Consider the following 25,807-nt stretch of genomic DNA (forward strand, 5'->3'; position numbering starts at 1 on the left):
CTCTGGCGCTATCTACTTAGTTTTATTTTCGCGCTCTTCGTTAAGTATCCGCTTAGCATAGTTATACCTTATACTCTTTAAGACTTTCGCTATCTTCTTCGCTTATTTCGTTAGCGGATATAGGGAGTTCTTAAGGTATCTTAGGGATCTCCTATAGCTCGGAGTATATTAGAGACCTTAATATCTTTTTATACTCGTTAATCTCTTCGCTTTTACTATCCTAAGAGTTACTATCTCTTACGATAAGATATTAAGTCTATCCTTGACTCTCTATAGTTCCCTCGTCGATAGATAGGAATCTTTATCGTATCTCTTTGCTCATAAGCGCCTCTTCTCGCTCTAGTAGAATAGGGTTTCGTTTAATACCCTTTTAGTTTCGCTATTTTTCTTAAATATATTTCTTAAGTCTACTAATCTCTTCTTAGTTTATATTAGTAACTTCTAACTAGCCTGATAGCGTGTTAGAGAATAACTGTTAGAGAATAACTGTTAGAGAATAACTGTTAGAGAATAACTGTTAGAGAATAACTACTTGTACAGGGTAGAAAGCCTGTCGACTAGGTAGGAAGATAAACGTCAAGTAAGGAAAGCAAAACACTGTTTCTTGCTGTTATGGATCTCTCTATAGCCCTCAATTTATGTACAAGCTTCAACACTTTTCCTATATAACCAAGCAAAGACGATAGATCACATTATAATATACGGTCTAACGTGGCCCCTATATAACAGAGGTAAACAAAGGCTACAAAGAAGAGGGGTTCACGAATCCCTAATAGAAGGGCACCGAACCCTTAGGGTCTTGTAGGTCGTACATCCATGTTAGGGAGAAGTAGGGCTATCATAACGAAGCCTGACCGATAAGGTGTCGAACTGACACCTGAGGCGTGAAGTTAGGAATAGCTTCATGTTGCAATATTATATAACAATAACTACTTATATAGGGTAGAAAGCCTGTCGACTAGGTAGGAAGATAAAACATTAAGTAAGGAAAGTAAAATACTATTTCTTGCTATCATAGATCTCTCTATAATCCTTAATTTATATATAAGCTTTAGTACTTTCCCTTATAAGTAAAGTAAAGACGATAGATTATATTATAATATACGGTCTAACGTAGCCTATATATAATAGAGGTAACTAAAGGCTATAGGGAAGAGAGGTTTATAAATCCCTGATAGAAGGGCACCGAACCCTTAGGGCCTTATAGGTTATATATCTATATTAGGGAGAAGTAGGGCTATTATAATAAAGCCTAACTAATAAGGTATCGAACTAATACCTAAGGCGTAAAGTTAGGAATAGCCTTATATTATATTATTATATAATAAATTATCCTCCCTCTATAACCGCTTACCCTAAGCGGGAGAACTAAGTAGTTAGTAGATATATATAGTATAAATAGACTAAATTCTAAGGCTATAATCCTTATATAAGCAAAGTAAATAAAGAGGGTTATACTATAGAAGTAAGAGCTTCCTTTATTTATATCCCCTACTACTATCTTTGATTTTAATACTCTTCTACCTTCTCTCTTCTACTTCTTATTATTACTCTTTCTTTATTATATTATCTACGTTTTATTTACTATACCCTTATCTTCGTACTACCTATATAGTACTAATTATACCGAAGTATTTTTAGTATATATATTACTTATAGACCGCTATCGGGCCTTCGGGTAGTCTATCCCTAATTATAGATACCTCTCTATTAATTAACTACGTCTTGACACTAAAGTATCTATCCTATATCGCTAGTATTCCGCCTGGAATACTATATATTCTACTATAGATTTCGCTAGGCCTTCTACTAGGTTTTATACTTACTTCTTCTTAGTCTACTACTACTATATTAGGCGATACCTATAATCTATCTAATATTTTAGTATAAGTTGAAAAATTATTCTAGGATAATATAGTAGTAAATATAGAGACTAGAGAGTTACCCTTATAACTAGAATATTTATTTAGAGATTACTAAGGCTTCGTAGGATCTTTACCGCGTCTTCGATAGTACTAAGTAGACTTACTACCGCGAATACTTCCTTACTAGTACTAAGGGTATTATAAAGGTAAGTTCCTCTATAAAGAATAAGTAGTACTAGTTTAGTTAGGTTCTTATTATATTTTTAGTAGTATTCTACTACCGCTTACTAGGATACTATTACTACTTATCGATATAACCTTTCTTCTATTCTTCCTCCTCCTAATAGTTCTTCTATCTATTAATAGCGGTTATTCTACTTAAAGAAATTACTCTATCTTCTTCCTAGAGATAATAGATATATATCCTAGGCTTAGGTAAAACTAGTATTCTACTATAGGGTTTCGTCTACTCGTAAGGATTAGAAGGCTTATCTAGATAACTATAGATAATATAGAGGATTATAACTCCGAGAATCTTACCTCTAATAACAAGCTAGATATAGTAGTAGCTAGTATTATATAGAGTTTCCTATTTATCCCTAAGGAAATTTAAGCTTAGGTATAGTAAGTATTAGGATAGTATTTTATTTCTATAGGCTTTTAGTAGTAGTTCGTTTATTTATCTTTAACTATTTTTTATATATAACTATTATATATTTAGAACCTCTTTTAATTTCTTTATCTTCTATAAGCTTATATTAATCCTATAGCGTTTCCTATATTGTTCTAGGATACCTATTAATTATATTTAGAGAGCTAGCCTTTCTATTTAATAAGGAAATAAGGTTCTCCCCTAATTAATTTCTTCTCGCGTACTTCTTTAACTTTATACTTATTATTATCCTCTAATTCTAGTATTAGTAGCCTCTTATTATCCTTCCTACTTAGTTTTCTCTAAGGTTCTAGGAGGGATATATAAAAGATATTATAGATATAGTTATACTACTAAGGTAAGCTTAGATAGTAAGCTTATTTACTAATAGGTTATAGGACCCTAAAAGGGCCGATAAAGCAGAGTACTAGCTTTCTACTCCCTTTTAGTTTAAGATATTTAGTAGAAAGGCCGACTAGGTCTCTTCTTTTAAACTATATTAGTTTATAGGTTTAGTTATAGTACTTCGTTATAGTTTTAGCCGCTTTTCGCTAGTATTCCTATAAGTTCTATTAAAAGGCTTTAAGTTTCTTAATTCTTATAGATACTACCGGGACCTTCTAGTAATATATTTCGCTCTTAAAACGCTAGTAGAAATCTAGTAAGTAGCTAAGTAATACCTAGAAGGGTAATATCTTAGTTATTATATTTACTATATTATTATATATAAACTCTATATTCTTTAATAGCGGTAGCTAGAGTACCTAGTTTTCTACTATAAAGTATCGTAGGTAATATTTAGTTTATCCTTTCTATTTAGCTATCTATTTATAGGTAACAAGCTACTAAAAGCCTAAGCTAAACTTAGGATTAATAATATAATTTTAACTAGAATTTACTAGTAAATAATAATCCTCGATCGGATATAATACCCTCTAGGGGCCTAAACTATAATTTAACTTTATTATAGAAGAGCTCTATAAGTTCTATAGTAGTAATCGTTAATAAAATAGCGAGGAATAGTAACTATTTCGTAAACCTATCTATAATAATAAGGATTATATTAACTTATTTACTATTATATAGTATTAATAGAAGGCCTATGATAAAGTCTATCGATAATTTAGCGAAAGACTTTACTAGGATTAGTAAGAGTTTAAGTTCTATATAAGGTTTATATCTTTTTACTATAATACCTTAGTAGACTTAATAATCCTATATATACTTAGTAATATCTTAGTAGAGATTTAGCTAGTAGTATTTCCTTTATATTAGCTTAAGGGTTCTATTCTAGCTAAAATAGCTAGTAAGAAGATTATTATAATAAATACTTAATAATATAGTTCTAAGATTAGGATATATATATTCTTTAAATTATAAGAGACTATTAGGTCTAGTACTCTAGCCTTTTTATCCTAGAGTCTTTTACTTAATAATAGCCTTTTAGCGCTAGGTCTCTAGGTCTTCTTTTTAAAGTTATCTATATAAGTCCTTAAGATCTATACCTACTTCTATAAAGTACGCCTATTCGGAAGTATAAGCTAACTATACTTATATATTAGGGAGATAGTATATTTACCTAAGCTCCCTCTAATCGATTATACTAATCGATTTAACCTTAGAGAAAACTAAGTAGGAAGAATAATAAGAGGCTACCGATACTAGAATTAGAGAATAACGATAAGTATAAAGTTAAAGAAGTACGCGAGGAGAAATTAATTAGAGGAGAACCTTATTTCCTTATTAAATAGAAAAGCTAGCCCTCTAAATATAATTAATAGGTATCCTAGGACGATATAGGAAACGCTATAGGATTAATATAAGCTTATAGAAGGTAAAGAAATAAAAAGAGGTTCTAAATATATAATAGTTATATATAAAAAATAGTTAAAGATAAATAAATAAACTACTACTAAAAGCCTATAGAAATAAAATACTATCCTAATACTTACTATACCTAAGCTTAAATATTCTTAGAGATAAATAGGAAACTCTATATAATACTAGCTATTACTATTTCTAGCTTATTACTAGAGGTAAGGTTCTTAGAGTTATAATCCTCTATATTATCTAGATAGTTATCTAGATAAGCCTTCTAATCTTTATAAATAGTAGATAAATCCTATAATAGAATACTAGTTTTACCTAAGCCTAGAATATATATCAATTATCTCTAGGAAGAAGATAGAGTAATTTCTTCGAGTAGAATAACCGCTATTAATAGATAGAAGAACTATTAGGAGAAGGAAGAATAGAAGAAAGATTATATCGATAAGTAGTAATAGTATCCTAGTAAGTAGTAGTAGAATACTAGCGATATAGGATAGATACTTTAGTATCTAAGATATAGTTAATTAATAGAGGGGTATCTATAATTAGAGATAGACTACCTAAAGGTCTAATAATAGTCTATAAGTAATATATATACTAAAAATACTTTAGTATAATCGGTACTATATAGATAGTATAAAGATAAGGAGGTATAGTAAATAAAATATAGATAATATAATAAAGAAAGAGTAATAATAAGAAGTAGAAGAGAGAAGGTAGAAGAGTATTAAAATAAAAGATAAGAATATAAAATAGAGGATATAAATAAAGAAAGCTCTCACTTCTATAGTATAACCTCCTTTATTTACTTTACTTATATAAGGATTATAGCCTTAGAATTTAGTCTATTTATACTATATACGCCTACTAACTACTTAGTTCTCCTACTTAGGGTAAGCGGTTATAGAGGGAGGATAATTTATTATATAATAATATAATATAAGGCTATTCCTAACTTTACGCCTTAGGTATTAGTTCGATACCTTATTAGTTAGGCTTTGTTATAATAGCCCTACTTCTCCCTAATATAGATATATAACCTATAAGGCCCTAAGGGTTCGGTGCCCTTCTATTAGGGATTCGTGAACCTCTCTTCCCTATAGCCTTTACTTACCTCTATTATATATAGGCTATATTAGACTATATATTATAATATAATCTATCGTCTTTACTTTAGTTATAAGGGAAAGCACTAAAGCTTATATATAAATTAAGGATTATAGAGAGATCTATGATAGCAAGAAATAGTGTTATGCTTTCCTTACTTGACGTTTATCTTCCTACCTAGTCGACAGGCTTTCTACCCTATACAAGTAGTTATTCTCTAACATAGTAGCATAGTATATAGTAGAAGATAGAAGGTAATACTAAGGAACCGTGTTTTAGATAGGGTGTTTAGCTCGCTAGTGAATTACATTAGTAGTTCGCTACTTAGTGATTCGCGTGTTGCTATTCTATTAGAATAAAGTTTATACGTTCTATAGTTCACGAAAACTTCGTACCCAGCCGGGATACAAAATCCCTATTTCGGCTACGCTTGCTATCGCTATCGCTGACAGGGGCTTAAAGCCGGTATCAAACGATAGAGTAGGAAATTAGATTGTTTTTGAACTAGATCTAGAGATTCTCGGACCTCTAGTTGACGAGATATCACAAGGAATCGATCCTGCTAAGAGACAGTTGTTCCTAATCTAAGAATATACCTATAACTAGGAATACTTAGTACTTATTCTGTTACTGCTTCGTCGACTATTTACGTTAAATAGTTAGCGAGTACGTGATAGGGAGTAGCAGATTTCCACACTGGATCTGATCGTGTCATATGATATTGCAACATGAAGCTATTCCCAACTTCACGCCTCAGGTGTTAACTCGACACCTTATCAGTCAGGCTTCGTTATGACAGCCCCACGTCTCCCTAACAAGGATACATGACCTACAAGACCCTAAGGGTTCGGTGCCCTTCCATTAGGGATTCGTGAACCCCTCTTCTCTGTAGCCTTTGCTTATCTCTGACACATAGGGGCCACGTCAGACCGCATGTTATAATGTGATCCATCGTCTTTGCTTGGTCATGTGGGAAAAGTGTTGAAGCTTGTACATAAATTGAGGATTATAGAGAGATCCATGATAGCAAGAAACAGTGTTTTGCTTTCCTTACTTGACATTTATCTTCCTACCTAGTCGACAGGCTTTCTACCCTGTACAAGTAGTTATTCTCTAACAGATCGATAGGACAGGTTTTGCTCTCCTGCTATCTAGTGGACCATCTAGTCTTTCGGCTGCCGTTGCAGCCCTCAAGACCCCATTGGCGACTATCATACGCTTTGTGTTAGCTCTGAATTTCTGAATTTAAATCATCGGTGGGTGCATACAATAGGCATTGCAACACCTGGCTCTGGGCTTCTTGTTCGGCCCGATCAGCATATCATAGGAAACGTGGCGTCTGTGGAGGTTGTGGAGCGACTTATTGCCGCTTGTCTTGGTTCTTAAGCCATCTTGCTAAACACTTTCCAAATATCGTCTACATACCTCTTCTATATATGGTTCCCACATTGCAAGACAGAATGATCAGCAAGAGGGCTTCCTTTCATTCTCTTCTCCGTAAAATCGATCATCAATCAATTCAAAAAAGGGTTCCGAGTTACAGAGAAACGCGACCGGATTTGATTTCATCCTACCCTCCAGGTAGGTTCTGCAATTGAAATGCAGCTCCAAAACGGTTGCCACCGCAACCCAACAAGGCAGAAGTTCCTTGTACTCTTCTGTATTGCTGCATTATTTAGAGTCATCAGGGACAGGTCAGTTCCAGTGACCCCGGAAATGCGCTGCAAGAATATTGAATCCATGGGATCTCCACATCCCCGGTACCCTCCGCCCTCCCACCCCCCAGCCTTTTGGAAATCGTACATAAACACAGAAAGACCAAAGATGACATGTGCAGCACTGATTTCCCATTACAAGTTCATTACAGCCTAAATCAAAGAGCATCATGGGCTCGACGTTTCAATCCCGGGGTCCGCCCTATCAGTGCACCCGAAAACCCCATACTATACCCCCGTCAACGATACTGGCGCCGCACTCGATCCGGGCCCCGAAACGCCCACCCTCTTCCGACGACCCCAAATTCTCAATGTTACCCTGAAAAAACGCATTATTGAGGTGCCGATGTGCATGTTCTCCGCAGATTCTGACCCTCAGCTCCCCAGATGTGGGTGCCTTGACAGATTTTCACGTCGCTCATCTGGGTCATCTCGCGACCAAAGGCGTTGGCCTGGTGATGATTGAAGCGACGGTAGAGCAGCTCACTGGAAGGATATAGCCCAATGACTCCGGTCTCAGGCAAGAGGTGACCGATTCCGGCCATTTCAAAGCGCTTCTTAGGTAGTGGATATCGTTCATAGCCAAGGAGCCAAAGTTGGGATTCAGCTTACCCATACCGGACGCAAAGGGATTGTCGTCACTAGCCAGGGGAGCGTAAAGCTCCCGTCAAAGCCGACCAGAGTGTTGATGGGTGGCCAGATGACGTGGTCGCGCCGACGGGAGGTGAGCAATTCAAATGGGCGCCAGGGAGACGAATTACTGGGATCCGAGAGCCATGAGTGTTGACGAGATCCAGGAGCTTGCTGTGCCGTTTGCCAGGAGTGCCCAAAGAGCCGGGGTGGCCGGTGTGGATATTGTGGAGTTCCATGGTGCGCATGGTTATCTATTTCATGAATTTATCATTCCTGTCACGAACCGCCGTAAAAGATCAGTATGGCGAAAGCTTTGAGAATGTGCGTGATGTGACAACCGCCATCCGTGCGGCAATTGTGGTGTTCCACTGTTTCCCCACATCAGTGGAACTGAACGGCTGGAGCACACTCCCATCGCGGCAGACACTGGTAGCTGGGATCTATTGGCATCCATCCTGCTCGTTTCGCGACTTCCAGAGATGGGTGTATATTTGGTAGACGTGAGCTCGGGTGGAAATCTCCAAGAGTAACGCGTGCAGCCTCATGGCAATTACCAGATCAATCTGGCGGGATAAATTCGCGGTGCAATTCAAGCCGCGGGGCAGAGGACCTTAGTGGGTGCCGCAGGGCTGATCCGGGATTCTGAAGTGACTCGCGATGTAGCTCAAGGCGCGGATCAGACACCTTCCAGGAAGGAGGGCCAAAAGGAGATGTCGTTTTAATAGCCCTTCAGTTCTTACGAGATCCAAACTGGGTCTTTACCACAGCAGAGAAGTTGAACGTCCGGTTGTCGGTCCCATCCCAATTTGGCCGAGCACTACTATATATAATGTGAGAAATCGAGCATCCAGGGGCGTACTTCGCGCATACGGTAGGGTCCCCGGAGGCTGAAACTAAGCTATTATCACCGTCTGAATCTAGGAACTGCTGAGTGCGCACCAGAAAATGTTTATACGTCCCGAAGTGTGGCTAAAGAGATAGAAGAACACCGTCTAAAAGACAATAGAAAAACCTTCCATAAGGTCAAGGATACGTTCTAAAAATAAAACGGAGCCAGTTCATTAAAGCAGCCATGATTCAAGCTACCAAACTTAAGTAAGAGATTGAAGTGATACATGGAAATTCTCGGTCTTATGCGTCTAATTAGGGTTAAGTTACTCTGCGCCAATAGCAGAACAGCTCACTTCTGCCGCCCATTGTAAATTTTAATAACAGCAGATTAGAAGTTTGGATATTCCTAGCAGATGAAGGAGAGATGGGGGAAGAGTGTAAGCGTGGTAGAAGTAAATTGACTGCGGCAGCGAGCAGTAAATTTCTCCAGCTTTCAAGCATTAACGCTAGTCCTAGATTCAAATTCAAGAATCTTGAAGGCCGTCTTACTTGATTTAGCCAGCAGTTAGTTTCTCGTGAAATTTCTTTCGTATATAAACCCCTAGCTCTCTTTGTATTTGCTAAGGGCTGCAGGAGACGGAGTGCCTTGCCATATCCTGCCCAGTGTTGGGAAACATTCAAGGCAGATATTGTGTCTGGGAAAAGGGGTAGAGCTTTCAGCATGGTATTTGAATAGCTTTCCATCCTCACGGAGGGATTTATAATCCCGAAGATCGGGAATGGGGTCATAACCCTTTTTTCAGTCTTGCCAGAACTGTGCTAGTAGATTCAGTGCTGCAAGGAACATGGGTTGAAATGATCCTAAGGTCATACTGGAAACGAACTGCTTAAGTTGATGTGCAGTTAGTGTCTTTAGTTAAAAGAATGCTTATCGCACGTGCTGGGGTGGAATTAAAGATCATGACAGACTTTGTGGGCGGAGAGGAACCGAGTTATACATGAATATATTTAAATAACACTATGCTTCTCTTGATGGGTAGCATTCAGCAAATATAAGTGAAGCAGTATACGAAAACATCAGAGTTATTGAATACAAGGACTCTGCAGACTGAAAAGTGTCATGTCGAGAAGTGCCCATGCTGCAAATGATAGAGACAAATTGGCAAATTATGCACGGCTAGGGATGCTCATGCATCCCCTTAAGCAACATGCAAAGAATGAGGTATATAAATCAAAACCCATAGCGAACCAAGAGCTAGGACGATGGCCTAGTAGTCTGAAGCAGGAGTAAACATTGGGGCTACTATGAAGATATGTAACCTCACACGCAAACTATCGCCATCGAGCATAAATTAGACGGTTAGCCATTTCTCTGAAATTTAACTTGTGCAAAAGACAACCAATTTTTTCGCTAGTGTGACGATCAGCCCCAACATAGAGCTTTCGTGGACTTGACGCCGTACCTGTGCGAATTGGTCTGATCTAGCAATACGGGGCAGCATGATCATACTCTTGCATGATGTAACCAAAGTAAAATGATTGCCGACCTTTATTTGAGTATGTCTGCAATAATTTGAAGATTGTCCAACCGAAATTTAATATTGTACTCCCCCAAACAAAAAGAAACAGTGTGTCGAAAAAAGGAAGGAATAAAAAAGCAAAGAAACAAAATGAACTCGGCCGGTCGGTCCTTCTTACTGTTCAATGATTAATAGCTCACAGTTACTCGAGGACCTGCCTAAGGAAAAAGGCATCTTTCTCCTATCTATGCCAAGTTATTAATAACATCTCGGCATAAATAAGCTCCTTAACCTGCAGTTTTTCACTTCTTTCTTCAACAGATCTAATCAGAATCCGAGTCTTGCAACCATGCAACCGACTATGCAACAGACAATGGCTGGTAATGCCTCCCAGTCTTTGAGCTATAAGGTTTTGAGTGAATTCCTCGATTTCTCAGATGAGGAGCAGAAACTCTGGTGGCACAGTTGCGCGCCGATGTTTGCAGAGATGCTGCAAATGGCGGGATATGACCTGCACGATCAATATAGATTCTTGGGAATGTGGAAGAAGGCCGTCATTCCCTTTCTGGGGCCTTATCACACCAACAGTCGTGATCGGTGGCTGAGCATCCTCACTCGGTATGGAACGCCATTCGAGCTGAGTTTGAATTGTTCTCATGAACTAGTACGATACACATTCGAACCTATCAATGCGGCCACTGGAACAGCATCAGACCCATATAATACGCATGCAATCTGGGAGAGTCTTGCAAAATTGTTACCTCTCCAGAAAGACATTGATCCCCAGTGCCTTGAGCATTATAAGGGCGACCTCACTCTCAATAAAGACGAATCGGAATTCTTGTCCAAAAACGGCCTTGTTGGAGGTGCAATCAAAACCCAGAATAAACTGGCACTCGATCTAAAGCCAGGCGGCCAATTTGTTTTGAAAGTGTATATTTATCCTGAGCTAAAGTCTATTGCAACGGGCCGATCTATTGAGTCACTTATGTTTGAGTCTGTTCGTCGCCAATCACGGCTTTTCCCAAGTCTCCTCAAGCCCCTCTCTGTGCTAGAAGAATATGTTCAATCTCGAGGAAGTAATAGTACAGCCACCGCGCGGCTGCTCTCCTGTGATCTCGTCAGCGCGGAGAAGTCTCGAACCAAGCTTTATTTGCTCGAACGTATGGTTTCTCTTGAAGCAATGGAGGATCTTTGGACACTCGGGGGTCGTCGCCAGGATGCTAACGCTATGGCCGGGTTGCGCCTGATTCGCGAACTGTGGGATCTTCTTCATTTCCCATCCGGAAAACTTGCTTACCCAGAGGAATATTTGCCCCTTGGAACCCGCCCTGACGAACAGCTCCCCCTTATGGCAAATTACACTTTGCACCCCGATGAAGATATGCCAGAGCCGCAGGTCTATTTCACAACGTTTGGCATGAATGATATGAAAGTAACCGATGCTTTAATCGAGTTTTTCCAAAGACAGGGATGGGACAGAATGGCAGAGACTTACAAAGACAGTCTCATTTCATACTAGTACGCTAGATCCATCCTGAACCTCAGTGTACAGACATCTTTGCTGACAGATAATTCCTATAGTCCGCATGAGAACCACGAGGATGTAAACTATATTCATGCGTATATTTCATTCTCTTACCGGAAGCAGAAGCCCTACCTGAGCGTCTACCTTCAGTCATTTGAAACGGGAGATTGGCCACTGTGTAAGTTCCAAATCGAAATCCACATGTAAATCAAATGTTGGTTCTAATGAAAATTACAGTGCAAATGCCCATCCCCGTAAACAACGGCAAGCCCATCTGCTTGGAGCAGCCGATTACACCCCTCGAGGTTGATTCAAAGCTGGCGAGTGGTTACCAGGTGCCTGTAGCAGAGGTGCGGAATTAGAATTTCTTGGCGAAGAAGGGAAAATATGATAGCATGGTCAAATTCCAGAAACAATGGACATATAGGCTGCGGTGTAATCTAGTCGGATGTTAGACTGTTATTCAGGTCGGGTCTCGGGGTGACAATTTCTTTCTTCTAGTTTGTGTATCTCACCTTAAGAGAGTCCCATGACTTCAAATATAGGACTTCGGAAATGAAATTTCAATGGAGACTACCGAACTATAGTACGAAAACAAAACGAGCAGCATTTATTTGATAGTTGAATTTCAAGTCCCATATTTTTGCCCTGTTGATGTCCTTCATTTCTTGGAATCATGGGAAGGGCGTAATTACCAGATGAAGGGATTTTCTCCCCGATGACCAATTTACAAGTCTCTTCTTTGAGCTATGATCAACATGAAAGACCTACTTATCTGTTGTTTGAAGACTCAATAAGTCAAATCTCAACATCAGTGCCCGTTCCCTTTTCTTCCTTCTACGTCCTTTCCTTCTACGGATCAGTCCTTGGGTAGACTATTAAGCTTTTGTCCCGTGAGATATCGTATGCACTTCAAATGGTTTGGAATTCAGTTTGAAAAGATGCAAATTTATTGTCGATTATGAATTTTCTACCGAAAGACATGTTTTATGTTAAGATAGAACGAGATGTTTATTTAGTACAACAGGCAGGACTTGGCTTTGAATTTTGTTCACTCGGCGTGCTGGTGTCACAAGCAGTGTGATCTACAGTCGCAACGACCCGGCATCGCCTCTCGGTGTCGAGCTAGACTGTTTATGCACAAGAGCTTCAGCTCCATCTCGCACTCGTTGCGCAAGCTCAGGGTGAACTAAACCCAATGTGTGGTACACCCTCTGCCGGACATCATCCCGTGTCATAGATACAGACTCAACAACATTCTCGACCATTCTGTCCTGAAATTTCTGGTCGCGAAGTACTGGGAGTCTGTCATAAAAGTTCCCAGGGAATTTATAGTCATCTGGATTGGGCTGAGACCACGACTTGGAAGTGGTTTTTGCGAGCCATTCCGCAAATTCGGGCCCCAGGCTTTCCGTATAGGTCTGGGTCTTGGTAATTTGGTTAGGGGCACTATGATGATGACCCAGTCGATATCGTTGTGCATCAGGGTACGCGAACATTCGAGCCTGAAGGACAGGGTCTTCTGAGGGTTCAATACCAGGAACTAAGTGCGAAGGGGAGAAGGCCAGTTGTTCAACCTCAGAAAAGTAATTCTGAGGATTGCGATTCAATGTAAGCTTCCCCACTGGCCGAGATGGAATAACAGGGATACTATCCGGGTAGTTGCCCAGATTCCAATGTTTAGTCACGTCAAGAATATTAAAATCAAGACGGGGAGCATCCTTTGGATCGATGACCTGAATATTCACCGTCCAGGTGGGATTGTCTCCCCGCTCAATGGCCTCAAAAAGATCTTTGGTTGCCTGGTCGGGATCAGTTTCTGAGCTGAAAGCCTGCTCGCCCGTCTCGAGATTGGGCCCCTTATCCGAGGACAGGAACAGATGCACGTATTTGAAGGAGCCATCTGCCTTGACCCATTTGAAAGCATGGCCTGTGTAGGCGCTGAGATTGCGCCAGCTAAACATGGTACCAAAGTCACTGAACTGGATGAGTGACATATGAAGGGCTTCATGATTCTCCGTCAAGAACTCCCACAGCATATTCGGATTCAAGAGGTTGTTCTGAGGATCCCGTCGTTGAGCGTGCATGAGGTCTGGAAACTTGGCAGGGTCTCGAATGAAGAATAACGGAAAGTTCAGGCCCACCCAGTCCCATTCACCGTCCTTCGTGAAGAGCTTGGTCGCCATGCCCTTCAAGTCCCGGGCACCATCGGCAGACCCGCGCTCAAGGCCAGTGGTAGAAAAGCGAGTAACACAGGGTATTTTTTTCCCGACCCCAAGGAGAGCATCAATTTCGCAGACATCGGATATGTCGTGAGTCACCTTATTGTACGATCAAGATTAGAGAAGCTAGATCTAATGGAAAGAAGGAAACTCACCTCAAATACTCCATATGCTCCAGCGCCCTTGGCATGCACAGGCCTTTCCACAATTTTCTCACGATTAAACCGTGACAGGCTCTCAAAGATCTGGCTTTCTCGGCCCTCGGGGTACTTTTCATTATTCAATGGGGCACTCCGGTGTGCCATGACGGGGCAACCCGTTGGATGGAGACCGGTACTTGCAGTAGCTACTGACATTTTGGGAGTGGAAGAGTGTGAGATTGGCTGAAGAAATAGAGATAAAAGAAAAGATCTGTGGTCAGATTGAAATACTATCAAGAATAAGGTGGCGATCGGGTCGATTAAGTACAGTCCTCAATCTCTGTGGGCTTTGTTATGGGCTTGGATCTGTTCACTTTCCAACCACTGGACTGAAATTGCTCAGCAAGGAAAAACAAAGGATATCAAACTAAGACAAACTGTTACACTTCAGCCTGTGAACGTATGGCTGCGTTGTGATTACAAGAAGGAAAAACAAAAAAGAGGTGTTATCCAGATAGAGAAAAAAAAGCAATATGATACTATTCATAAATTGCACTCTGATAGCTAATATTCTTTTTCCGTGTAGCTCTTTACTTCCCCACTTCCCCTGCATATTGCATGATTGATATATCCTTGTGTTTCCTTATGCACCCACTACCTATGGTGATCTACCATTGCCATTGATGAACTCTATGGCGTCTCTGTTGCACGGATTTCCCTATGAGAATTAATTATTTTGCCACATGTATCACAGACTCTATATATTGCCATGTTTATAATATTGCTTCTGTGCGATACAACCTTGGGCTTTTGCAGACACAACTTCATACTAGTTTGGGCTGGCTATGATCTTGGGCCATAGGCACTGGAGGCATTATGCTCGTTGACGCATTTCTTATCATGGTGCATATGTGCCTTGAAATCCTTGAAAGCGTAGTGATTGGAGGTCTATATTTATGATAATATCTAGATCTATTCCCTGGAGATATCAACTGTGTGATATATCATAAAGAGCAGAGGGCTGGGAGGGGGGGGACCTCGAGATATGCAAAACATCAGAACTGGCACGAGGTGAAATAGAGCTTCCAACCAAAGCGATCATTTCTTTTATGTTAACTACGTATGTTAAGGAAGAGCTGAGAGGGCATAAGTCGAGAATCAACCCCATATATGCGGCGTCATTAGAAGAGCTCTTCCAATTACTAACCTTAAATATAGTAGTTAGACAAGAAAAAGAAAGCTTCTAAATACTGGCCTCTGTAGCACTTGAAGAGGACGCTTTTGGGAAGCCTGTTCAATATGAAATGTCCTTTACGAAAGGAGCCTTCATATATATCACAATATGTATCAAGGCTATTCTTAAATTCAAGCATCGGTGCTAAAAACCTCAAAATTCGAGCCAGGACTGATTGGATTACAAGCACAGCAAACCTGAACAGCTATTAGTATCGATAATGGCAAGTGTTTTATCGAGAACCTTTGCCATCACTGGCGGTGCATCAGGCATTGGGGCTGCAACATGCTGCCTTCTGGCTGAACGGGGTGCAGCTACCATTTGTATCGGCGATATATCTGGCAAAAACTTCGATCAAATCAAAGAATCGATTCGCAAAGTCAACCCCTCGACCATAGTCCATTGCACATCCCTTGATGTGACCTCCTCGGATCAGGTTAATCGCTGGGTACAGGATATTGTTTCAACCTTTGGAGCCCTAGATGGAGCAGCCAATATCGCGGGGCTCGCTCAGGGTGCTGGCCTGCGCCAGTCCCCAACTCTTCTGGCAGAAACAGATGCAGAATGGAGCAAGGTATTTAAAGTTAACATGGATGGGGTCTTTTACTGTACCCGGGCAGAGCTGCAAGCCATGAAAGACCTACCTTCAGGTTCTCGAAGCATTGTTAATGTCTCGAGCATCGCGTCACTTGTTCACATGCCTGACGTGTATGCTTATGGGACCTCAAAGGGGGCCTGTGCCTATTTCACGACATGCGTCGCGGCCGATGCCTTTCCGTACGGCATCAGGGTAAACTGCGTTTCTCCAGGTAAGAACAATCCTCACTTTCCAGCCCTGTTTATCTTTCAGATTGGTTCATAACATAGATAAATGAGGGTTCATCATATTTCATGCAGGAGCAACGGACACACCACTCTTGCCAAAGTTTATGCCAGGTGCAAATACCCTTGATGAGGTTAAGGAAACATATAAGAAAGAAGGTTACAGCGTGATCGCTGCCGATGATGTGGCAAGAACCATCGTTTGGCTGCTCAGTGAAGACTCGCAGCCAGTCTACGGAGTCAATCTGAATGTTGGTGCCGCGTTGCCCTAGTGCTAGCTGGCTCGAGCAGGGGAGACCAGACGGCACGGCCCTTTTATTGGCAGATTATGGAACGAGACTCTCCACCATACCATTTTTTCTTGTCTCTGAAAGGCTCTCAAGAGCCTGTGAAGGCGATAGCGCATATGTAAGGAAGACCTTAAGATTTCCAAGGTGCACGCCTGTTAAAAAGACTCCTCTGGGAATCGAACCGTTCATTATGAGCAATACTTGATGGGGTAATCTGGGAAAATTGAAGGTGAATTTCATTAAATTTCATTGAAAATGCCATTCGTAATTCTTTGCTCCTCAGACGATAACATTAGGAAGAAAGCTGTATTCAGCTCCTGAAGTACTGTGGCGTGAGGCGGAGGATGAGAGGAAAACTAAGAAAGAAAACACTCAAGCCTTGGCGCAGATGGGGAGAGCATTTAGAAAAATAGGGTTGTTTGACTCTTCTGCCATAGAGAGTAAGATGCAACCTTGAAGAGGAGCACATCAAGCCAAGACTTATGAAAATATTGAATCAAAGCTAAAGAGTCTTGAGGATAGGGTGCGGGGCATGTATGATAGAGCAAATTCAACTCGCAGAGATGTAAAGAACTGAGTAGGAAGAGAAATGTCAGGCATAGGACGACAAATGAAGGGATAATTCAAGCACAAACCGTTGTTGCCTCGTACAAAGGCGTCTCCATAGCTGCGGCGATGCTTGCCATTCACGAATTCCTCGGTCTTTTCAAGGGCGATGTTCATATAGCCATCCACAGATTGCAGTTCGCCTATCGAAGAGATTAGCTAGACCTTGACATGAAAGATCTCCCTGAGGATACCCTTATAAACTACGCCTGAATTGAGCTTGACAATCACCGGGGCACCGATGATCTCGCTGAGGAAAGCCGAGGGGTCCTTGCCCTCCGAGGACGAACCGTTCTCCATCTTTCTCCTGTTGCCGCTTATGACGCAGAAAGGACTTGGGCTGGAGGACCAGAAGTAATTTTTAATTTTTAGCCGTTTAAATCAAGGACCAGCTGCCTAAGGGTCATATGTCACATACCTGGTGGAGGATGAGGTCGGAAGCCAAATCCTCGCGTCCCACGTCGATAAGACTGCGAAGGCGGTGAGGCGACTGATAGATGGCGTCCGCATTCGCGTAACAAGACTTGGACGCAGCGTTGAGGACAGAGAGGAAGAGAGAGGGATGGCCCTGCATCGGAACACCGGTTCAACTTGCTCGCATCCGTTCAAAAAGCGCCGACAGAGCAGAATACTGAGCAAGGGTTTTGCTTCGGGCGACTCACGCTTGACACATTTACACCACAGCTGCTCTCACACTTCCTACCTATCAATCGATTCCAACCTCGGCCGCAACCCACAAGGCGCCATATATTTTTTAGATGGCGACACGATCCTTTTTTAAAAAGCCAACATTGGCAGGCCAACGGGGGGACCCAACAACTGAGTTTTACCGGCGGTCAGAACAAACATACTCCGATATTGTTGCGGCAAATCGGGAGGCGCGCAAGAAACAGAAGGATGCGCCTGAATCTCCTACGAATAAGACCATTGATACTGCTCGGATATCCAAGCGGCGTTGCATTTCAACAGAAAATAACGAACAGCAGGGGAAGGCTATTGACGTCGAATCGCCTCAGGTCACCGAAACTGGCGAACCGAGGGAAGAACAGGATGTCCCTTCCAATTCCACACCGGAGACCTCTAGCAACCCAGACATTGTTAAATCTGATCAAGAAACGCGAATAACAGACTGTTCTTTCGTACCAGATCGACCTTCTTCATCTCCATCATTCAAAAAGATCCCCCAACTCCAACGATGGACTTGAACAGGCATGATACCAACACGAACGACTTCCGATCTCATGCGAAGTTACCTACAATTGCAGACACTCCCAACCATTCATCACCCTCCTCCATGGATGATCCGACCGTGCAGATTCTCATAACATCCGATATACCTAATACGAAGCCATTACTCGTCCACCGGAAGATGTCTCAGGGACTACGAGAGGTTCGTTTGGCATGGTGTAAACGACAGGAATTCTCATCAGAAGAAACATCATGCGTCCATCTCACCTGGAAGGGCCGGAGGGTATTCGATGTTACCACTTGTAGAAGCCTGGGCATCAAAACGGACAGGAAGCCCGCCCCGAACTTAGTTGATGATGACTTGACTACAGGGCCATCTGAGCTGCGTATTCACATGGAGGCAGCCACCAATGAACCTCTTTTGCTCAAGCGACCTGGCTCTTCCCCAGATATCGCTCAGTCACTTCCAGTCCCACAGGATGTGCGAAATGAGCAACCCGAATCGATGAAATTAGTTCTGAAGACTCCTGGACTCAAAGATTTCCGGATTAAAGCGAGGCCAACGACCTTGGTATCGAAGCTGATTTCAGCATTTCGAGGGCACCAGAACATTCCTGCAGCTCAAAACATTGTCCTTCTATTCGATGGTGATCGGTTGGACCCTGACGCGTGCCTCGAAGACTATGAGGTCGCGGATCTAGATATGGTGGAGGTTCAAATCAACCCTCGCATCTCCAGCTAGATGATCTTCATTACTGAAACAACGGTGTGTACTCCCGTAGCTAGTTTCCGCGAGATTCAATATTTTTAAATCCTCACTCATGACCTGTCTGGCTCCAATTGATGGTTTTTCATACCTGATCTTCATTCAAAATGGGTGCAAGCGGCATGAGGTATATGGTATACCCATGCCAGAGTAGACTTCCTCCAAGCTGGCCACACTGCATAGTGGCTGCTCAGGTTCTTGTCTTTTTAATTTTGAGTCATGTTTCCGACCTTTCTGTATATTCACAATTACGTCGGTGAGAGCAGACCGTCGAATCGAATAAACCAATAATTCGCAGTGTCAACTGGTCTGGAATGTAACTAATTTTCCAGGAATGTCTGGATAAGCACCTTCTCTGTACTTCCTTATCTATGATAGATAAGGATCACATGACGCGGGGCATGTATTTTTTTTCTCTGGGACACCTGGACCTCGCGTGTAGGTCAGGTTTATGCTGAATGACCACATAAACATCCCTTACAAACAATATACCGAGCTGTCCAAGAGACTCAAATTCCCTGGTGGAAATTTCTGGTCCATTCCGGTGAAGAACATATCTACGTTTCTCTACTAGTCAAACTGCCTCCTAGCAAGACATAATCAGCTCGACTCGTGACCATGAAAGTCATCACCGCCAATTTTGTGACCTGTGCAGTCAAAGAATGCAAGACTTCACCATTGTCCTTCCCTCTGCATTTCCATGATGCTGAATTGGAACTCCAAGAGTTGGAATTCCAGCCCGAGTTTATCCGCAATGTGATCTCCCGCATTGATTGGAATGGTCTTCGGACCACTGCGAACGAGGTATCATATCTCTCAATGGCGGTAAAGTTTTCCTCGAACTAATCATAAAATTATAGCTAGGATTCCCCAGTCTACCAGAGACGAAACCAGAGGGAGACGCTCTTACGGATGAGCAGACACTGAAAGACTTGCACCGACTACTCTTGGAGACCCAGGTTATGGAAGGCAAATTGGTCTGTGGGAACTGTGGCCATCAGTATGTGATCAAGGAGGGGATCGCAAATTTTTTGCTTCCGAGCCATTTGGGTAAGAAACCATTCCTTAGTCTTCTACCTCGTGGGCGGTATTAACAACCTTAATAGTTTGAGGAGTCTGACGCCTTTTGCGTGTATTCATTTCTATTCGATACCTCACCGATACCCCTACCTACCTACGAACAGCCAAAGCAAAATTCATGGGCGCAGATGAGTCTCCTCGCCGATCCTGCCCTAAAAGATGTAATAGGCAAGATAAGGCAAAAAGCACAATACCAAACAAAACAATGGGGGCAAGAAATCCTGGGATTTTGTATAGTGTACATGGAGGATTGTGGTGCTTCAAATCATAGTTCCCAATAATACAGGCCTTGACGCTCCCCTCTCCCGAAAACGCCTACCTGGTCAACACCATGCAAAGAAAAGGAAAGACATGTTTGAAAAATAGTGTATTCTCTTAATTGAGGAAGCCCTTGCAGCCAGTTGAGCCACACAAGCAAGGAATGCGATCGTCACTGTCCCATTCACGTTCAAATTTGTAATCGTACGTGAGCTCTTCATCTATTGGAGCAGTCAGTATGCATGGGCTAGTTGGTCATATCGACGTTCTGGGCACATACCTCTTTCGATGTTTCTGAGTGCGTAGATCACAATTCGTTTGCTACCATCGACCTTGATGATTTTTGCAGTGCAGTTTGGTGTGCAGCTGTGATTGATGAATCGAGCAATGCCACCTCGTTTCGTAGCATCGATGACTGTGTTTTCATCGATGCGGAAAAGGTAGCTACTACCAATGCCGCTTTTGAGATATCGACGTTCTCTCATATCCGCAACCTGTTGCCGAACCTTCTCGCCCACATATTCGATAATCATATCATTGGCAGAAATGTCCTCTTCAGCATACAATCCCCAGTTATGGATAGCAGAGCGGGCAAATCGAACAGGCTTTTTCCGCTTTTTGAGTTGATTGAAACGAAGAACATCTCCTTCGCCACTGGAGGTAGGAAGTGCTTGCTTCTGCGCATTAATGTCGGCAATAAGTCGACGGTTATTAACACGGGTCGAGCGGGATGTTGATTTTGAAATGGTCTTCGCCGCAGCGATTCTGGCAGCTTCAGCCGCAGCTGCCTGGGGGTCTGCCTTTGCTTTGGCCTCCCGCTCTTCTCGAGCCTTTTGTACTTTGATTCTGTGTGGAAGGTACTTGGATTTTTCGGACTCGAGAATCCTCTTCCGTCCTTCCGTCCGAGCAGCGCCAGTGTTATTTGGAACATAGTATCCGGTGATCGCAATAGCATCATGTGTTGGTCCCGTCGGCTCCAGCTGGTTGAGAGCCTTGATTTCCTTCTGTCGCCAGGCCCAGGCGGCAAGATTGCCAACGGCCGATGCAGCCTGATCGTGCAAAACTTCCCGAAGAAATCGCATGTCTTCATCATCCTTGACCAGGTGCTGCCAGCCATGTAGATCCAGGAGAAGGGATTCATCGTCTTCCACCGTTGCTCGTGGCTCATGCTTGGAGACACCCCACTCGATTTCAGTTCTTGGCTTATCAAAGGTCTCTTCTTCCAATTCTTCTTCAATAGAAGGGTCGCCGCCGACGAGTTCTTTGGACGGGCCGCCGAGCTCAGAGCGATTATCTGTCGCCAGTTCATCCTGTGCCGGTAACTTGGCTGTTTGTTCTCCAGCAAAATCTGTATCGAAGTCGGTGAAGGTCTTATGATGTTCATCCGTAGTTGCTTCCGGGGGTTCGGCGCCGAAGAGCTCAGCATCCTGTCTGTGACGTTTACGAGCCTCCGACTCTTCAGTAAGCCTCTTTCTCTTGCGTGATAGAGGGGACAAGGCTTCCGTGTCTATGGAAAAGCCATCCTTTTCCTCGTCAACTTGTTCGTCCACCTGTGCCTCGCTCACTCCAAATGATTCTAGGGCGTCTGATGGATATTCCTCGTCCTGATCGGAGGTCGAGGACTCGGAACTTGCGCGACTAGGCGGCCGACTGCTTCGTTCTTCCGTGTCTCTAGTAAGAGGGGTTCGCCGATCATCATCTGAATCCTCCTCGTCGTGCAGTTGCTGTAATCGATGGTAAAGAGGGCGAACCTCCCTCTTTCGAAGGCTGACGCCGCCGTTCGTCAACGAATGCTGCTCCCGCACGATCCAACCCGTGGGCCTTCCGAATGCGTGGAAGGGCCAGGACATTAAGATTGGATGATCGAAGAGGATCTCGCGCATTGGAAAGCTCAGAACGAGGGTCCGGAGTGCCTAACGTGCTCTCTGTACCAATTCGGAAGGTTGGTTGTTTAGTTCCTTCAGGTTCCCGTATGCCTAACTTTTCCCGCCTCGCTGCGTGTCGGCTCGGATCAAGGTAGTCATACAATGTTGGGGCTGCGATACGGGACTTGACATCTTCGAGAAGTTTGTCTCTTAAGTCCCGAATAATAATCGACAGCACTTCTCGGCAAGGATCCATATCAATTGCACGCGCTTTCTTTTCCTCCTCCAGATCCAGTTCCGCTTCTTTCTTGACCCTCTCCTGGTGGGCTTTGGCTTGCTGTTCCGCGCGAAGACGCTCCGGGCTCGGACTGCGTACATAATTGGGATTTCCATAGGGTTGGCTCTCCATGTTCATGATGTAGGTAAATAGGGGCTGCATATGACACAGCCGATAGCAACGTTCGGTTTCTTCTTCGCCTCGTCGGGAATTTTCGAAGATAATATAGTAGCCCGTCTTGTCACAGCGAATGGCTCGGTGATTGAACAGCTTGAGTCGCTTACGAAGATGAGGGACCGTTGTACTGAGGACAGGGACGTAGCAATGGGCGATGAAAATGTAGGGCTCGCGCTTGATCTGGCTTAAGATCGGAGTGTCTTCGACGAGGGATTGAACTGATGGAGATCGAATGCTCGCTCGGGGTCCTTCCGGAATCGCCAGCCCGGGACGCATGGCAGAGCGTCCGGAAGGGCCTTTCGGTGCGGATGGTGGCGGTTCATTTTTCCTAGTCTGAGGGTCAGTTGGTCTTGTCTCGGCTGAGGCGATTTTCGAGGCCGCCAATCGCTGAGTCTCGATGGTCTTGGAAGCCATGCGTTCTGATACAATCCCATCGCGATCTAGCTCAACACGAATCCTGCGAGTCCCAATACGCTGTTCCTTTTTGCACTCGAGATATGCCCGCCTTGCCGCGCTGGCTGCTGTAACGGGGCCACGCCCGCGAGACGAGGTGCTGTCTTTGTATTTGATGGAACAGATGCCCAGGAATCGTCCAGTAATCGGATCGGTCCGGTTGTTCATTTCCGCGATGTCACCAAAACTCGAAAAAAGCGCGCTAATCGGAGCGATCGGAGTAAGAGGATCGAATCCGGTGACGACCACCTGAACCGGCGGCCCAGGTCCAATACTAGTCGCGGCATCATATGGCCATATCTTCAACGTGTATGGGGCCGGGCGGTATTTGGTCTTTTGTTTGCAGCCTGATCCGCGGGTATAATTGGCGATCCCGAGGCGTGGGTCGGGAGGACCGGACTGGCCATTTGTGACGATGTCCACATACTCGGGTTTCCGTCGCCTTTCTTTGGACCCTCGCTTGTCCAGATCTGGGTCATAAACAGCTTTGCAACCCCCGATCACGATTTCTTGACGGGGTTGAGATTGGGACTGGGGGGTTGGCGGGGTGTGAATAGGCGTCACCGACGTCTTGGTGGGTTCTGCGTGTAAAGTAATGGGTTGACTATGAGGAGAGGATGTGTCTATTGATTTCGGTGGTGGACTGGTCGCTTTCTGGGCCGGAGATGACTCCGCGTTGGTGAGCGGTGTTAGGGTGTCGATATGTGATGGGGCCGGCGGTGGGGGATGAGACTTTGCGATGATCGCAAGATTTGTTCCATTGGACTCTGTGGAGTCGGTTGGCGCGGTCGCGACAACGCCTGGGCCGTTGGATGGAGGTGATCTGGTCTCTTCGTCACCCGCGGGTTCATTTGATGCCCCGCCAGTTGCGGAAGCGCTGGACGCGGTCAACAGCGCAGGGTCGGGCGCCGCGGGTTCACCATCAGATCCTTTGATTCGCCGTTCGCCAAATTGAAAGCGCTTCTGTTGAAGGACCGATGGTGCCGTGGGAAAAAAAGTCCGCAAAGCCAGCTGAGGCGCGTGACATGGTGAAATGTGGCTATACGCCCGGAACGACCGCGCAATCAGCTGGCAGCATCCTTGACTCCAGTGTCCTAGTCCTGACCCATGCGACTGGAGAGAAAATATTCCAGCCCGGTGACAACCAAGAAGGAATGAAAGGAAAGAAAGGAAGCGAAGGACGGACCGCAAGGGGAGGAAGCGAGGAAATTCAGGCACTCGTTGAAAGGGACGTTTTAACGCGAAGAGCGAGTTTTGCAGGGGAGAGCGGACGCGGTCGAAAACAGAAGGCGGTGAACTTAAAGGGGAGGCGGTCTGAATGAACGCTTCACTTTGGAGTTTCGGCAAGGGCAAATAACAAAGCTTGGAATGAATGAAGACGAGAGAATAATCACTTCCTGGGCGTGCTTGAGACTGCCTGGACTATGCGCAACTCACATCCTACAACTATTTTCTTCGTCTAGAGAAGGTGTTGCTGAACGCGTGGTCCATTGAATAATGATGGTAATGAATCATTGACACTTGACCCAGAGCCCGTTTCGGGGTACTCGATAAGGAACATCTAATGTTGAAGGATTTCAGACTTCATCTACTTGAATTTTGGCCATCCATTTCCACTTTGGGTGATATGGATCTTGTGTGCGCCTTTACGACAGTACCCTGTGGTAGTAGAGGGCGTTCTTCTCTTTCGATAGTTGAGGTAATGTGGATCGAAGATCTTCGATAGCGGATTGAACCGCTTCCCCTCAGGCCCCTCAGGCACCTCATGAAATTTCCAAAAATTTAAGACTGCCATTTAGTGTCGGGGGACCTCGCCATCAAAAGTCGCTCGCCGTTGAGAAAGAGGTATTCAGCATGGCCGGTCGTGCCGAGCGGCCTTGAGGAAGGGGTGTGGCTGAGCCGTCAGAGGCAAAAATAGAATCAACCGCGGGTAAAGATTGGAACTGGGGCGGCAGAGACCGTACCAAGGGGAAGCCCGGGCGCTGGGAATGGAATGGGACTCGGCAGCAGTCGTAATAATCATAATAATAATAGCAACCATCCTAATAATGGGTCCAACCCAAAAACCAAACCAAAACCAACCACAGTACGCCTAGCGCCTAGTCGCTGGGGTTCTGTTGTTCCGCCATCACACTATCTCGTCGAACCGAATCATATTTTTTCCCCCTTGGTTAGTGGACCGGGTTGGATTCAACATCCTGTTCATCCACCAGAGATCCCAGTTGGTTCTCTTCTCGCCTAGGCGGATTCGTTTGTGGATGGGATGGGAGTTCTCGTTTCTCTTTCCTTTGCCCAGTAAAATTCAATTGTTCCGATAAAAATGGGGCTGCTTTCGCTCCTTCGATGTGAGAGAGCTCTCCAGGGAACACTATCACACTGCCCTGCATGGACCGGCCTAACAGGAGAAATCGACGAATCTTATTGGGGCTCGATGCCACGCCTGAAACCCTGCCGGCGCCCATCATACCCAGTCGGAGAGGTCTTTTGTGCCGACGGGGGGAGCTCGCATGGCGAAAGAGCAAAGATAGGATGTAGAAACTGAGGCGACCGAGTCGGGTCGATCGAATGTAAGGCGGTATCTATTCTTAGAGACCGGATTGGTGATACTAGTGAGCATTCGAGATGGGGTTGGAATGACCCCAAGACATTGTTAACATGTAGTCCATCACACTAACATCATAACATCCCCATCACATAACGGAGCTTACTAGCACCCAATCAGACAAGCCCATGCTAGACCATGCCTGG

General features: G+C 43.9%; 10 protein-coding genes across 10 annotated transcripts; 6 read left to right on the forward strand and 4 right to left on the reverse strand.

Annotated features, from left to right (window-relative positions):
* Positions 1 to 7,339: 7,339 nt before the first annotated feature.
* N7462_006821 (uncharacterized protein) lies at positions 7,340 to 7,492 on the forward strand (the record flags this gene model as incomplete). The annotated part of the gene is made up of 1 exon (XM_057078539.1): positions 7,340 to 7,492. One exon carries the CDS (start codon positions 7,340 to 7,342, stop codon positions 7,490 to 7,492), a length of 153 nt encoding a protein of 50 aa, XP_056931209.1.
* A 9-nt stretch (positions 7,493 to 7,501) lies between these two features.
* On the reverse strand, positions 7,502 to 7,714 carry N7462_006822 (uncharacterized protein; the record flags this gene model as incomplete). Its single annotated transcript, XM_057078540.1, has 1 exon — positions 7,502 to 7,714. One exon carries the CDS (start codon positions 7,712 to 7,714, stop codon positions 7,502 to 7,504), a length of 213 nt encoding a protein of 70 aa, XP_056931210.1.
* A 192-nt stretch (positions 7,715 to 7,906) lies between these two features.
* Positions 7,907 to 8,637, forward strand: N7462_006823 (uncharacterized protein; the record flags this gene model as incomplete). The annotated part of the gene is made up of 3 exons (XM_057078541.1): positions 7,907 to 8,039; positions 8,098 to 8,287; positions 8,466 to 8,637. The coding sequence occupies 3 exons, from the start codon at positions 7,907 to 7,909 to the stop codon at positions 8,635 to 8,637; spliced, it is 495 nt and encodes a 164-aa protein (XP_056931211.1).
* A 1,865-nt stretch (positions 8,638 to 10,502) lies between these two features.
* Positions 10,503 to 12,043, forward strand: N7462_006824 (Dimethylallyl tryptophan synthase; the record flags this gene model as incomplete). The annotated part of the gene is made up of 3 exons (XM_057078542.1): positions 10,503 to 11,674; positions 11,738 to 11,859; positions 11,919 to 12,043. 3 exons carry the CDS (start codon positions 10,503 to 10,505, stop codon positions 12,041 to 12,043), a joined length of 1,419 nt encoding a protein of 472 aa, XP_056931212.1.
* A 723-nt stretch (positions 12,044 to 12,766) lies between these two features.
* Positions 12,767 to 14,259, reverse strand: N7462_006825 (peroxisomal catalase; the record flags this gene model as incomplete). The annotated part of the gene is made up of 2 exons (XM_057078543.1): positions 12,767 to 14,002; positions 14,059 to 14,259. 2 exons carry the CDS (start codon positions 14,257 to 14,259, stop codon positions 12,767 to 12,769), a joined length of 1,437 nt encoding a protein of 478 aa, XP_056931213.1.
* A 1,238-nt stretch (positions 14,260 to 15,497) lies between these two features.
* N7462_006826 (SDR family NAD(P)-dependent oxidoreductase) lies at positions 15,498 to 16,371 on the forward strand (the record flags this gene model as incomplete). The annotated part of the gene is made up of 2 exons (XM_057078544.1): positions 15,498 to 16,086; positions 16,175 to 16,371. 2 exons carry the CDS (start codon positions 15,498 to 15,500, stop codon positions 16,369 to 16,371), a joined length of 786 nt encoding a protein of 261 aa, XP_056931214.1.
* Positions 16,372 to 16,939: 568 nt separating this feature from the next.
* On the reverse strand, positions 16,940 to 17,295 carry N7462_006827 (U4/U6-U5 snRNP complex subunit LSM6; the record flags this gene model as incomplete). Its single annotated transcript, XM_057078545.1, has 3 exons — positions 16,940 to 16,962; positions 17,025 to 17,138; positions 17,190 to 17,295. The coding sequence occupies 3 exons, from the start codon at positions 17,293 to 17,295 to the stop codon at positions 16,940 to 16,942; spliced, it is 243 nt and encodes an 80-aa protein (XP_056931215.1).
* A 458-nt stretch (positions 17,296 to 17,753) lies between these two features.
* On the forward strand, positions 17,754 to 18,925 carry N7462_006828 (small ubiquitin-related modifier domain-containing protein; the record flags this gene model as incomplete). The annotated part of the gene is made up of 2 exons (XM_057078546.1): positions 17,754 to 18,126; positions 18,174 to 18,925. 2 exons carry the CDS (start codon positions 17,754 to 17,756, stop codon positions 18,923 to 18,925), a joined length of 1,125 nt encoding a protein of 374 aa, XP_056931216.1.
* A 642-nt stretch (positions 18,926 to 19,567) lies between these two features.
* On the forward strand, positions 19,568 to 20,060 carry N7462_006829 (RNA methylation protein TRM112; the record flags this gene model as incomplete). The annotated part of the gene is made up of 3 exons (XM_057078547.1): positions 19,568 to 19,753; positions 19,810 to 19,999; positions 20,056 to 20,060. The coding sequence occupies 3 exons, from the start codon at positions 19,568 to 19,570 to the stop codon at positions 20,058 to 20,060; spliced, it is 381 nt and encodes a 126-aa protein (XP_056931217.1).
* A 344-nt stretch (positions 20,061 to 20,404) lies between these two features.
* On the reverse strand, positions 20,405 to 24,086 carry set1 (histone methyltransferase SET1; the record flags this gene model as incomplete). Its single annotated transcript, XM_057078548.1, has 4 exons — positions 20,405 to 20,508; positions 20,568 to 22,054; positions 22,101 to 23,988; positions 24,035 to 24,086. 4 exons carry the CDS (start codon positions 24,084 to 24,086, stop codon positions 20,405 to 20,407), a joined length of 3,531 nt encoding a protein of 1,176 aa, XP_056931218.1.
* Between the last annotated feature and the right edge of the window lie 1,721 nt (positions 24,087 to 25,807).

This window comes from Penicillium macrosclerotiorum (assembly GCF_028827735.1).
Source record: "Penicillium macrosclerotiorum strain IBT 26536 chromosome Unknown utg000007l_segment0_segment0, whole genome shotgun sequence".
In the NCBI taxonomy this organism is placed as follows: domain Eukaryota; kingdom Fungi; phylum Ascomycota; class Eurotiomycetes; order Eurotiales; family Aspergillaceae; genus Penicillium; species Penicillium macrosclerotiorum.